We start from the raw sequence: 14284 nt of genomic DNA, 5'->3' as shown, positions 1-14284 counted from the left end.
AGCATAAAGAAAATCTACAGGCTCTGTTATATTGGGAATCTTGTCAAAACTGATGGATTTATGAAGGCAGAGAAATACTGTTGGGATTTTATTCACAATGCAATACCATCTCGAGAGTAGATGATAGCAGGGGCTTCATTTTTCCTCATGATAATAATCCCCAATACAACAGCAATGCAGTAAAAGTATACCTGGATAGAAAAACACACATTTGAAGACAATCGGTCATAGATTGCTCTCCCCAGAGATCGGACCTCAACATTATTGAAGTAGTGTGAGATCATCTGTAAAGAGACCGGAAGAAAAATCCCCGAACATCCAAAGAAGAGCATTGAATGTTATCCAGAAAGCCTGGAGAACTATTCCTAAGGACGTCTTAAAGGAACAAGAAAGTTGCCTAAGAAAGCTCAGATTGTTTTGAAGAATAAAGGTGGTCATACCAAATATTGATTTTTAAGCTCCTTAGAATTGTGTGAACTCTCTTTTTGCCTCATATAGTGTATTTCCCTGTATGTCAGCAGAATGTTTCCGTAAACCACCCCTTATCCATTTTCCTAGCAAAATAGGAAGAAATGAATGGTGCAAGACTTTTGCACAGTATTGGATTACTTTGTTTGATCATGTGTTTTGGTTTTTTTGTGGATGTGTGGATTTTTTGTCTTTTAGATTTAATACAATAATTATAATACAATAGCAAAAACATTGTGTTGATCAGTCAAAAATGAGATATTTAGGGGTAATAAGGATGCAATGCGAACTAATCTCTATTTTCCACTCCAACGTCCTTATGCGTGGAAGGGACATGTACTCCATAAACTTTTTCCTATTGCGTAATAGCGCAATAAAAAGTCATCTATTTCCCACGGGGAATGTTTCTCCTGGTCACCTCTGGAAGGCAGCAAAGATAAAATGCGTGTAAATGTCCGCAAATTGCACAAGAAGAAGAAACTGAAGGCGAAAAGGAGAGTGACGAAAGCCACGACGAAGAGGTCACAGTAAAAGGAAGATCTCAAAAAAAAAAAAAGAAAAAAGAAAAAAATCCCCAGCAACTTTTAATTTAAGTCACAAGTTGTCATGCGTACTTTGGGTAATAGGAGAGACGTGTTCTCGTGACAGTGCTGCTCCTTTAACTGTCTGCATATACGCCACACCGCTCATCTCCGGCCGCTGTTCGCTCACTAAACGCGAACTTTACAAGTTTGTGAAGTGAACTTTATTTTCGCAGCTGCTGAAATGGATCCACGCGAGTGCACATGGGAGGCTTTAGGCTTATAGTACAAACTTAGCGACGCTACTGAATCGCGAGTCTGCAGTGAATTCAAAATGTGTCTGATTTAACGCGATTAAGAAGACGCCATGGCAGACAGAAGGACTTTCAACGTTGTGATTTTGGGTGTGGGATTTTTGTTTATTTTCACCGCCTTCACCACCTGTGGAAATGTTGAGGTAACTTCGTAAACTTTGCTTTTTAAATTACATTTCATTTTTACTTTGCCCCAGAATGTTAGAGGACAGCGCATTGAGTTGAGATTTGTATTTAAGAGACAGGAGGTTCATTTATGTTGCTCGTATACAACAACGTTTTTTTCTTGTCATAACAGCTTTTAAAGTAATTTCTAAAGAAAAAAAATTAACCGCCTCATGGGATGTATGAAACAGATCAGCCAAAGGACTATATGAGGCGCATCTCGTGTTTCTAATTTTCTTCAGTGATCACTGAACTAATCAAATCTTATGAATGACTTAAGGACATTACTGTGACTTAATATGTAAATTCTAACCCTGTGGTTCACATAGACTTTTATTCTTTTCCTATTTGCAGCAAACTGTAGTGAAAAGCCTGGGAAATTCTACTTTCACTGGAAGTGGGTACCACAGGTAGGTCATGGTGGAGAAACAGGGGGAAAAATGCTGGTGTTCAGTTCACCAACTTGCATTTATTTACTTACTGCTACTTACTGCCCCCACTTTACAGCCTTGGAATCATCTATGGAGTCTTCTCGTTCTCCAATCTGCTTGCACCAATGATTGTTACAGTTATTGGACCAAAATTTACCATGTTTCTGAGCGGCCTGCTGTACAGGTAAATACTGACGTGCTGTTTGCATAAAGGAAACGAACAAAGATGCTGAGACATGTTCATCATCATTATGTTTTTCTCTAGTGGTTACATTGCGATGTTCATCGTCCCCTCGACATGGTCTTTTTACTTGACCTCCGTTCTCATCGGCATAGGAGCAGCCAGTAAGTCGCTCTCTCCTAAACTGTCTTTGGAACTTCAAGCCTGGCTTTTAAATGTCTTTGAATACATGCTTGCAATTGCATGCAGATTATATACAAAGTGAGAGTTAGTGTCTGTTTAAAAGACATACAGAATGGTGTGAAACATTGCAGTACGGTTATTATCATTATTTAACTGAATAATTATTAATATAAATTTGAAACCTGAGTATGTCAACAATTACTGATTGGACGGGGTTTTTTTGGTCGTTATTCTGGTGTTTTTACTGGCTATTTTATTTTCACAGCTGGGTTGCAACTGATCAGTTTCATCATCGATTAATGTGTTGATTTTTTCTGCATAAAATATCTTTAAAATAACCCAGTCTTACCTGGACTGATCATTGCTGCGACATTGCTAGGGGTCAGAATTTGGCATAAACCACATGAAAGCCGTGTATCAACAGTTCAGGCTTTCATGTTTTATGTTTATTTTTGAGTATATATTTGTATTTTTGATTTGTTTAAATATTCACCTTTCAGAGTTTTCTTTGTCACATACATCACATCACAGCCCACTTACTAAAATGTGCGTATGAACACTGAGGCAGGATACAGTGTAGTAACAGATGAAGACTTTCAGCAAACATAAATACTTGAAGGTGGCTGTTGTTGGCTTTTGCAGTCCATGCAAGCTCAATTTCTGTGCCAAAATCCAAATGCAGTTTAATCATGCATACAGGGATTATCATGGCTGGGATATGATGATGAACATAAACAGTATATCCCAAATTAGACCTTAAATGGGTTAGGGGCTGATTCTGTAAAGAGTGCTTAACACCTTTGGTTTGCTTGTAAATGTTAGCGGAAATACAGAGAAAGCAGACCTCATGCTGAGCATGTGCTGGAAAAATGAAGAAAAAATGTTTTTAATGCAGCCTCAAATCACTGCAGAGCAATGAATTTTTATCAAGTCCTAGGGCTACTGTATGGTATGATGCATTATTTGACAATGTAAAAAAAATTAAAATTATATATTTATTAATGTGGGCAATTAATTGACCTTTTTTCCTACTTCAATGACCCGCCCTCATTCACGTTCCTTCAGTGCTCTGGACAGCTCAAGGACAGTTTCTGGTGGAAAACTCAGAGGCCTCCACCATCAACAGAAACACTGGAATGTTCTGGGCTCTCCTACAGTGCAGGTATGGAGCTCAGTCTTTGTGTCTTTTAAAGACAAACCTTTAACATTTTAAAGTTTCTTTAAACCAGAGAGTATTTCATTTCATTTCATTGATTTAGTTTTCATTTGCATCACGCTGTATATGAGAATTTTTAACTTTGGGCTGTGTGAAGTAAATAGTAATGTTTTATTTGAGAATATAACAGTCTTCCTGCTCATCTGCGCTCTGAACAAACCCAAAGTTACAATTAATTGACCTTGCATCAAAATATTTATTTCCACCAGTACATCCGGTTCATAAAACACGACTGATCACCGTGTTTTCGCTTGTTATCGTTTTGTTCTGCTGTTTGATGAAGCTGCTCCAGTTGATCAAAGGTGTAACTGCAGTGCAGCTGCCAACATTTTGTTCTGTCTGTATTTTCAGCTCGAAAATATATAGTGCAAACTACAAAGAAAAAGAAATATTTAGTAGATCATTTTATAAATGATCTTTTCTTTAAACCAGTCATAAGTTTCTCTGCAAAATCTAAAAAACATGAAAGCCTCTTAAAGTTCGCTAGGTGACAGTTATGGTCTTTTCATCTTCTCCATTTGGCCCATTGCTCTCGCACACTGGCTCGGACGACTAATTTGTATTTGTTAAAATATGCAAATTGAATTAGTATAATAATAACATTGGCTGTCACCTGTGCCAACGCTCCCAATAGGGCAATGCTAATCTGACTCTCCAGTGGTGATCACTGCCACAGTAAACTTATGAATCAGTTCTTCACAGCCTGCAGACACAAACACAGAATACGACTGAAAATCACTGTTATCTTTCATGACTAACTCCTTTCATCCATTGCTGTGGCTCTGGGACAGACTAATTGCTCATCTACATTTTTTAGTTTAGGTAGATATGTAATTAAAGACAGAAATAGATCACAGAATTCCAGTGTTAACCGTGAAAGGCAAATAAACAGCTTCAAAAAAACGAAAGAAGAATCCTCGGAGGCAAAAATGCAGATTATTATGCCTATAAAGTCAGTGTTTGATCCAGCCAGTAAATAAACTTTCTCCACATTTTCTGTCTATCATACATGATTTCTCAAATGATTCAGCTAACACCATGTCCACGGTCTTTTCTTTTAATTACTCTGATTGTCCAAATGGGAGCACTTTAATTAAAGGTCACTATTTTAAGGTTTGAAAGGCCCAGAGAGGTTTGGTGCATAAAATTTGATGTACACATAATAAATTGCACAGAGAGCAGAGAAGAGAATGTTTAACTGAACTAATAATGAAAGTCAATAGTGGTTAAACTGTGATAACTGTGATAAATTCTGAAGGAGTTTCTGTGTTCCTCATTGGCTCGCATGGTGTATTTGCCTTACCAAACGCCAAAAACAAATGCGTCCCCATGAAGCTTTTCCTTACCCTATTTATACATATACACTATATTACCAAAAGCATTTACTCACACATCCAAATAATTTCATTCTGGTGTTCTAACTACTTCTATGGCTACAGCTATATAAAATCAAGGACCTAGGCATGGAGACTGCTTCTACAAACATTTGTGAAAGAGTGGGTCACTCTCAGGAGCTCAGTGAATTCCAGCATGATACTGTGATAGGAGATAGGATAGGATATATTTCCCTGATACTAAATTTTCCACAGTCAACTGTTAGTGGTATTATAACAATGTGGAAGTCGGTGGCAATCTCCATTTGCCAATCAGATGGATAAATCTGGGTTTTGATGGTTGTCAGGAGAACACTACTTTCAATGAAAGGAAGTCTTAATGCTTCAGCATACCAAGACATTTTGGACAATTTTATGTTTCTGACTTAGTGGTAATAGTTTTGGGATGGCCTCTTGCTTTATCCACCAGTGCACAAAGCAAGGTCCACCAAGACACGGATGAGCAAGTTTGGTGTAGAAGAACTTGACTGGCATGCACAGAGTCCTGACCTCAATCCGACAGAGCTAGAGCAGATACTGTGAGCCAGGCCTTCTTGTCCAACATCAATATCTGACCTCACTAATGCACTTCTGGAAGAATGGTCCAAAATTCCCATAAACACACTTCTAAACCTTGTAAAAAGAAAGCCTTCCCAGAAGAGCTGAAGCTGTTATATCTGCAAAGGATAGGCTGACATCATATTAAACTTTATGAATTCACACGTTCATAGGCGTGTGAAGGAAGATGAGCGAATACTTTTGGAAGTATAGTCTAAATGATATCTTTTAGTTTATTTTCTCAGTAAATCACCATCATGATCAGACACAGATGTTCTATCAGCATCATTTTTACATCTATAAATGCAGCTCATCCACAGTAGAGTCCTTGTCCACCTAGTACATTTTGAATGCCGCTGTGGAGATTTTGGAGGGTGCTGTACGCAATAAATTATATTTGGACGACAGTGAAATGAAAATAATTTGGCATGCAGCATAGCTGCACCAATCAGCCACAACATTAAAATAAATGGCATCTCGCTAAAATGCACCAACTAGCTGAGAAACCTTGGCATATATGTGGAAGTTGATACATACCTATTAACATGAAATTAAGGAGGAGGCGGTTTATTAACTTTATCAAAATAAAGGAAAACAAGAATTTAACCTATCAGCAAGTCCAGTACATCCCTGCTTTGTTTGAGAAATGTTCTTTTACTTATTTTCTTTGCACCATTTTTTTTTGTCTTGACAGCATGTTGTTTGGTAATCTTTACATTTATTTTGACTGGAATGGAAGAACAGAAATACCAGGTAAGGCCAAACTTGTGTAAGTTAACGGCATGAAAATGCTCTTTAGTTTGAGTATGCTCCAGCTTAATGTTATTAATATTTCTAGCACATTTTCATTAAGCGATTTACTTTAATCTTCCTGTCTCAGACAACAGCAGGAGAAACATTTTTCTGTCCCTGCTGGTTATATCCATCCTCGGCACACTTAGCTTCCTGGTGTTGAGAAAGAGCCATCATGAAGAGGAGATGCTCTCTGAAGAGGAAGGGCAGTCACTGCTCTCAACTCGCACGATGTAAATGAATATCCTTTAGATAATTACACATTTTTCACTGCAGACCCACAGAATGACTCAGAATACATAAAGTGTCTGAACTACTGCTCGGATAGGATACACAACGGCTAACATGGCCAAAAATGTCCTTTTTAATCCAGTTGACCTTCTTAAGGTGTTTTCAGACCTCCCACGAAACAGGTTTTTTTTTCTTAAATCACCCACTTTTTGACTTACTGCTGCTCTTCTACAAGACTTATAAATCACTCTTGTCCTTCACAAAAAATGGACTGATCCTTTTCTCTAGATCAATGCAATTTTGACAGAGTCTTGTCTAATCACAGCGCTTTACTTAAGTAGGGCGCAATCAGGCGGATTTGGGGAAGAGAAGACAGAACATTTCTCTTTGAGAGAGACAGCAGTTAAAGACCCCAACCTTCAACATTTTTAAGGCATATTAAAATTTTAATGTCTTGAATTATGAACAAAGTTTGACTGAAATCACAAGATGGGGGGAAAAAATCTGTAAAAAAAAAAAAAACTTGCATCAAAGGCAAATAAAAGTCATAGGGAAAATTAAATTACATTCCATAAATGTATCATTCACAAACATCCATCGCAAAAAACAAACCATGAGACTAAAAGTCTTGTTAGCAAAACATACTCTTTCCAGCACTCTTGTGGCAGCAGCTGTGTGTGAAAAACAGTTACGGGTATGCGTGATGCATGTATGGGTTTTAGTGTTTATTAGCCAAGTCTGGAACGAAACAATGACTCCAACAGAATAACAAAGAATGCCATCGGGAGCAATCCTTCCACTGTCTGATTTTTAAATTCCTCCACCTGTTCTTTAGTTGAAGGGACGTTTGAGATTGTCTGTGTATGCAGTTTATCTCTGTTGATTAATTTCAGTGTTGTGGAAGTTGTTATTGATTTAATTGTTGTTGTCTAGGTACAAGCACAGAGCGAACACTGCCATGCAGGATACTAAATCGGAGTTCAGTAAGTTTTATCTGCACTTTTGGAAAGCCACATTGAGGCGTACCTAACGAGCTTTGCTAAAATGATACTTGCTCATTTACATACATTTACTGGATTCATTATACATCCATATAAATTTGCATATTGAATGCAGTAAATGCATGCTGGTGCAAAGTGTAATTGAGAAAATCCCATATGTGCTGTATATATGGATACATAAGGAACTTTGTGTAGTAACAAGACTAATGTGCTCTAAATGGATACTGTGAGCTCATTCAAGGTTTTTATAATCTGTTTTATTCATGCTGGAAGAGTGAAAAAGTGACACTGTTGAATATATTCCTGACAGACAGCATGGATAATAAATGTTCTTTCACAGGAAAATAAAGAGCTCTACACACACACATCTATCTATCTATCTATCTATCTATCTATCTATCTATCTATCTATCTATCTATCTATCTATCTATCTATCTATCTATCTATCTATCTATCTATCTATCTATCTATCTATCTATCTATCTATCTATCTATCTATCTATCTATCTATCTATCTATCTATCTATCTATCTATCTATCTATCTATCTATGCCTTCTCTATGCCTTCTCTATTTCAAGCTATTCCCTTTGTCGCTAGAGATGGTTATGTGGGAAAAATCCCAGTAGAACAGCAGTTTCTAAAAGACCAGCCCATCTGGCACTAATAACCATGCCACGTTTAAAGTCACTTAAATCACTCTTCTTCAGTGGATAGTTTTGACCATGTCTACATATTTATGCACCAAGGGCTGATTAGATATTTGCGTTAATGAGTACACAAACAGGTGACTTAATAAAGTAGCCGCTGAGTGTATATTTGTAAGGATAACTGCAGTGACATTTCAAAGTCATTAAATTCCAACACTGTAGTTCTCTCTTCCTGTTTGTACGAAGGAACATATATCAGTTTTTTGTTTGTTTGTTTTTTTTAAATCCTAAGGGGTACATCCAGATTTCCTGGCAATCAGCCAATATTGAACCAAAGAGTTGAAATTCCTGCCTGTACAGCTATTCACTGTTTCCCCCCCCCCCCCCCCTGCACTGTAGATGGGTATCATCTGATATACTGAGCATTCAAAAGGAATGTAAGTTCCTACCGAAGTATTTATTTTCCCTTTCCCTCTCTGTTATTTGCATTGCTTTTCATTGCTCTTTTTGTGAAACTAGCAGGCACTCACAGGCGGTTTTGTTTTTCTTGAAGGCGAAAATCGCTTTCATATGGATAAAAATCTTCTAGCATTACAACAGAGTACATAGAATCTGCCTATGCGTTAGTTTATTTCAGATTCTATCTGTTTGTCAACTGGAAACTCTGCTGCTGCACTTGCACCTGCCTTCAGTGCAGCCTCAAGTTGTTTGGATGATCAGATTGCACCTTGTCTCGCGTGTATCTCTGTGTGCATTTAGACTCGTGCACACCTGCCTTAAAGGTATCAGCTTTTATCAAAGATGCAAGCTGATTCATGTCAAGAAGGGCCATCCAGGCATATATAAACAAGCCTAGTGGGATTTCCTCTTTTAAAATCTGAATTTTTCTAACAGCCAAGTCTCTCTTGGCTGTTTTTTTTAAATTAGCATTTATATATGGCTTATTATGACAGAATATTTTCTTTCTGCATTGGACTGTGTTAAATTCTCAGCTCAATACCGAGCTAAAGGAGATTGTATTAGTGGAAGAACGGCATTTATTAGCATTTTAAATCATTGTGTTGTAACTCTCCCTTTTAGAAACCATCCTACGACTGCTGAAGACTAAAACTACCCTTCTTTTGAGTCCTTGCATGGCGTACAGCGGTAAGTCAAATGCTTTTGCATATTAAATATTTTAGCCTCCAGTAAAAATGCCTGCAGCTACAGCATGCACTTCCTGTTCTCCAGGCCTTGAGCTATCTTTTTACAGTGGAGTGTATGGGACGTGTATCGGAGCAACTGCACAGTTTGCAGAAGCAGCTAAAGGCTTGATTGGGATCTCAGGGATTGTTGTAGGCATTGGAGAAATAGTAGGTACGTTCACTTTCTGCTCTTAGCAAAGTTATTTAAAGTCATTCAAGGCCGTGCAGATTGATTGATTTATGCAGAATATGCCCTTTTCCATCAGGTGGGGGTTTGTTTGGATTGTTGTGCAAGAACAGCCGCTTCAGACGAACTTCTGTGGTGTTTCTGGGAATGGTTGCCCATTTTGTTGCTTTCTATTTGATCTTTCTTAACATCCCTGATGATGCCCCCATTGTTTTTGAAACCACGTCCCTAAAGAAGCCATATCTAACTCCAAGGTATCCAGTTTTTATGATAATTTAGCATATAAGAAAATACTGTTTGAGATTATGCTTTGATTTTATTTCTTCTTTTTCTTTCTTAGTGTATCCATTGCCCTGCTGTGCAGCTTTTTGCTTGGACTCGGGGACAGCTGTTTCAACACACAGCTCTACAGCATATTAGGCCATGTTTATGCTGAAGAAAGCATGGCGGCTTTCGCCATTTTTAAATTCATCCAGGTAATCCTGAGTTGCCAGTTCTCAGACGTTGTTAGCAGAGCGGACCAAAGCTGCTGCAAAATGTGTTCCTTCCAAGTGAAATAAATTCACCTGAAGTCACAGTACAAAGAAAAAAGGCAGATATGCTGGATATCATACCTTCTTCCTTTTTTTTTTTTTTTGAATTGAAAATTAAGCTCTAGAAATTAATGTATGCTTTATAACTATTCAAAAAAAATCTTTTTGATTTTGTCAAGGCGTGGAAAATACACCACAATGCAATGAACAGAAACAAACTGAGAAATCTTGACATGGTTGTGCCACCTAGTTGAAGTCCAGCTCAGATTTTGCTGTTACTGGGAAATTGTTAACAGTAAATCTGAAAGTGGGGTTCATGAGTTTGAAAGTAATAGTATGTTTAGTGTCTTATAAAGCTCTCTGATTCTGCCCAGAAAAATGAAAACCACGTGTGATTTAAACACATCTCATCTCTTCTTCAACGCCATCTTCAGCGCTGCACTGCTACCAGTGCTGGTGCTGTTTTTCATGCTCTCTGTAGGCCACACCTCTCCCACATGTGCATTTCCACTTGAGAAACATTCAGACTTTTATGGGGATCAGGATATAAACCCCAACCCAAACTGACAGTGGAACGCATGCAGAATCCAAACTTTAAGACGGAGCATTGGGTCAGCTCAGGAGCATGTTTATGGTTGATTTAGGTTCAGACTGTTTATGAGGATTTCTACGACAGTATAATATCCTGTGGTGTATGAGGGAGAGCATCATGTGAAAATGAACTGAATGGTGTGGTTTGCCTGTAATATCAAGCACTGGCAGACAGCAAATTGAAAATACAGGAACCCTTTTGGCCACTTCACCATTATCGTCACTCACCACTGGCCACATTTTGCTCACTGTGGCTTTTTCCACTACTCCTAAATAAAGCTTAAGTTGAAGGGTCATTGTTTGGATTGTTTAGAATGGCAATGATCTGAAAATAGCAGACATTACAGAAGTTGTGCTGTGCTACTCAAGGATATGACTTTGAGGGGGTGATTGGTGAAGCTGGAAAACGTAATATTTTTGTGTAATAATTTGTGCAACTTAGTTTATTAGATTTGTAAAAGCACTTTATCATATTAATCAACAACATTAAATCTGTCTGTCCCTTGTTAGTCTGTCTGTGCAGCAGCTGCGTTCTTCTACAGCGGTTACATCATGCTGATGTGGCAGCTCCTGCTGATGGTCATCCTGGGCTTCACTGGAACACTTTGCTTCTTCGTGGTGGAGAGGATGCAGAACTTCTCTGTAGATATACAGGAATTTTAGGATTCATCTCAGCATTAATGGCTTTCTGAAACTCATTTTCAGGATAAAATGAGGCCATCAGAAATCCTGTAATTTAAAAAAATCTCATTTCATGAAGCGCTTTTTAAAAATCTCTTTCTATAATGAAGCACCGAGGGTCATGCAGATTCACATAGCATCGACACTAACGAGAGTTTGAATTGATGCCATAGCTGAAACCAAGCTGCCTTACAAGTCTACACTGTACTTTGCACAATCCTTTTTTCCTCTCACTCTACAAAGTGGTCATCGGACATCTTTAAAGTTATTTTTCTATTACTCTGTTGTACTGCACGTGGTCTTAATATGGAATTTTAATAACTTACCTTATCATCTGCTTTGCATTGCTTTGGAAGCTCATGTTCGTAATAACGGTGCCATTGTTGAAGTTAATTTATGAATCTAAAGCGTTACTGCAGGATGTTTAGTGCTGTTTATAATGACAAGAATAGATGACACTAATTAATGCTTGACAATCACTTCATTTTTTTTTACATTCTTGCATATTAATGTAATGTTTTCACCAATTTTGCTGAATAAATTTTAAAACACTGGGGGGGCTCAAGTATAGACTGTGTTGTGGTCTACATGATTATTATAAATCATCATTTAAGTCAGCGGTGCAAATGTTAGAGTCAAGGCAAGTGGTAACAGCTGACAAAAGGTTTGATCTGTAGATAAACATTAATGTGCTCATGTGTATTAATTAAATTACATGTGACCTGTAAACAAGTTGAGAGCCTGCACTTTAATTTTTGGGTTGTTTTCTTTCATTCTTCATTCCAATTCACAAATTCTGGCTCTTAAAACAATGTGGCATTATTGAGCTACTTATATTACATATCTGTACAGAAATAATCTTGAGCTTTTTCCAAATCTGTGTTTCAGATTTATTGGGGTTTCAGCATTTTCTCACTAAAACTTGTCTATTGCCTACTGTAAATCGAATGGATCTAATCCTGATTTGCCAGATTTATTTGAAAATCAATTGCCATTAATCAAAAAGAAGGCGAAAGCGAGGTCTAAGTTTAAGGGAAAGGGTTACAGGCCCAGAGGTCCCACATTATTTCACTGGTAATTGAGTATTGATTACATTATAATGAGAGTAAGCAGTTTTGTGTGATCTTAAGTCAATTGTGCCACTTACTTGACAACAACAAAGCACTGAAGGGCTAAGTGAAGTGTACGGCATTTACTTACAGAATTAAATCCTGGCAGGGTTCATATTATTAAGTTTGGAGAGATAAGCTTGTGAGGAAAGTAACCAACTTTGGATAGGTCTATTACCTGAAATTTGCAGAAACCAGGCCAAACACTGGCATCTTTAATGCAGGGGGCATTATTTATTATGCCACCTTATCTACAGAAACAAAAAAGGGAAAGAGGCCTCATAGCTAAACTTGCATATTTTTAAATATTAAAACTACTTTTGCTTGGTTTTACCAACATTGCAATACTGCAGTGTAGGTTGGGAGAATTTAATTGACCCAGAGACAGACATTTTAAGTTTGGTGTGTGTTAACAATGCTACAATATTCCCAGGAGTGGACATCCCAGCAAATCTACCCCAAGGTCAGATTGTGCAATGCTCAGGGAATCTGCAAAAAAAATCCCAGAGCTACATCTCAGACTCTAAAGGGCTCAGTTATGTTGAATTTTAAAGTTCACAACAGTACAATTAGAAGAAGGCTGAACAAATGTGGCTTGTTTGAAAGGTTTGAAAACCCAAAGACAGCACATCTGCACAAACAGCTCAGACTAACTGTCAAACGTGGTGGTGTAGGGGTGAGGATTTGGGCTTGTTTTGCAGCCACAGTACCTGGGCACTTTGCAGTCATCGATTCATCCACGAATTCCTCTGTAGGCTGAAGTATTCTAGAGGCAAATGTGAAGCCATTTGTCTGACAGCTAAAGCTCAGCCAAAACTGGGTCATGTAACAGGACAATGATCCTACGCACAGGAGGAAATCTACAACAAAAGAAAAGAATCACGGTGTTGCAATGACCCAGTTAAAGTTCAGGCTTCAACTTGATCGAAATGCTGTGGGGGGACCTCAAGAGAGCTGTGCATAAATGAATGCCCACAAGCCACCATGTTCAAAGGAATGTTTCACATGAGTGTTTATGCTTTTTTTTTTTTTTGGCAAAACCACTTTCGGAGTCAGACAGTATATAGCTTGTGTTTTCAGAAAAATATTTTAGCTTGTTGAGGCCACTTTGTTGTTTTGAACTACAATTCCTTTGTATTTTTACCCTCTTAAACTGAAGGAAAAAGTGTCTATTATATATCCTTTCCTTGAGCTACAGCGCTTTATCAAAGCATTCCCCACAACTCTTCAAGTTCACCTGTCTGACACTGCCTTGATTTCCCAAAACGCCGCTACTTCTGACTCAATCCAGATCAAACACGCACATTAGGGCAGATCTGCTTAATTTTGTCACTTCCTCACATCATAGTTGTAATAACCAGGCTTGACTGAACAGGACCTACAGGATACACGACTGTGGCTTGTCAGAGGTCTGAAATCCGCGGCTCCCTTTGTTGTCAGGTTTTGCGTTTCTGGTGCCAAACAAGAGTTGTGCTGTCAAAGTACTTTACCAATGAGATGGTTTTAATTTCAAAGTCTGTGTATGCCCAGGGGATTAATTCATTTAATTTATTAATTTTCATCTGTGACCTGCTTGATTAGCTCAGGCTGTCAGTTTAACCAGAGAGCCGTGTTTATTACCACATTTCTGTACCTGTAGCTCACTTGGTTATTAAATTTGAAGACTTGCCTCATTTCCATGAATTATGGAAATCACACATCTGAGAATATTTGTGGGAATAAGGTTGAGAACACAATTAAATAAGCCAATTTGAAAAGAGAAACATACCCTATCAAATTAGATGACTAACAACCCTCTGTAAATTATATGCAGAATGAAATGAGCAGAAACACTTTTAACTGCTCATTTGTTGTTTTCTGTGGCTGCCGGTCGCTTTCCACATAATAGATGTTGCAATCATCAGCAGCACAATTAA

The 14284-nt window shown here is 38.0% G+C and overlaps 1 protein-coding gene across 1 annotated transcript; it reads left to right on the top strand.

The window, feature by feature from the left end:
• Positions 1-962: 962 nt before the first annotated feature.
• Positions 963-11873, top strand: LOC146633973 (UNC93-like protein MFSD11). Its single transcript, XM_085351743.1, has 13 exons — positions 963-1446; positions 1823-1878; positions 1976-2083; positions 2165-2244; positions 3329-3425; positions 6105-6163; positions 6291-6435; positions 7367-7416; positions 9164-9229; positions 9314-9439; positions 9534-9708; positions 9795-9930; positions 11089-11873. The coding sequence occupies exons 1-13, from the start codon at positions 1357-1359 to the stop codon at positions 11239-11241; spliced, it is 1341 nt and encodes a 446-aa protein (XP_085207869.1). The 5' UTR covers positions 963-1356; the 3' UTR covers positions 11242-11873.
• The last annotated feature ends 2411 nt before the right edge of the window (positions 11874-14284 follow it).

Source organism: Diplotaxodon limnothrissa, linkage group LG4 (assembly GCF_057381915.1).
Source record: "Diplotaxodon limnothrissa isolate DT_005_m linkage group LG4, D_limnothrissa_male_GT1.1, whole genome shotgun sequence".
NCBI lineage: Eukaryota > Metazoa > Chordata > Actinopteri > Cichliformes > Cichlidae > Diplotaxodon > Diplotaxodon limnothrissa.
The sequence above is the reverse complement of the archived record's forward strand: the minus strand, read 5'-3'. Positions and strand labels throughout refer to the sequence as shown.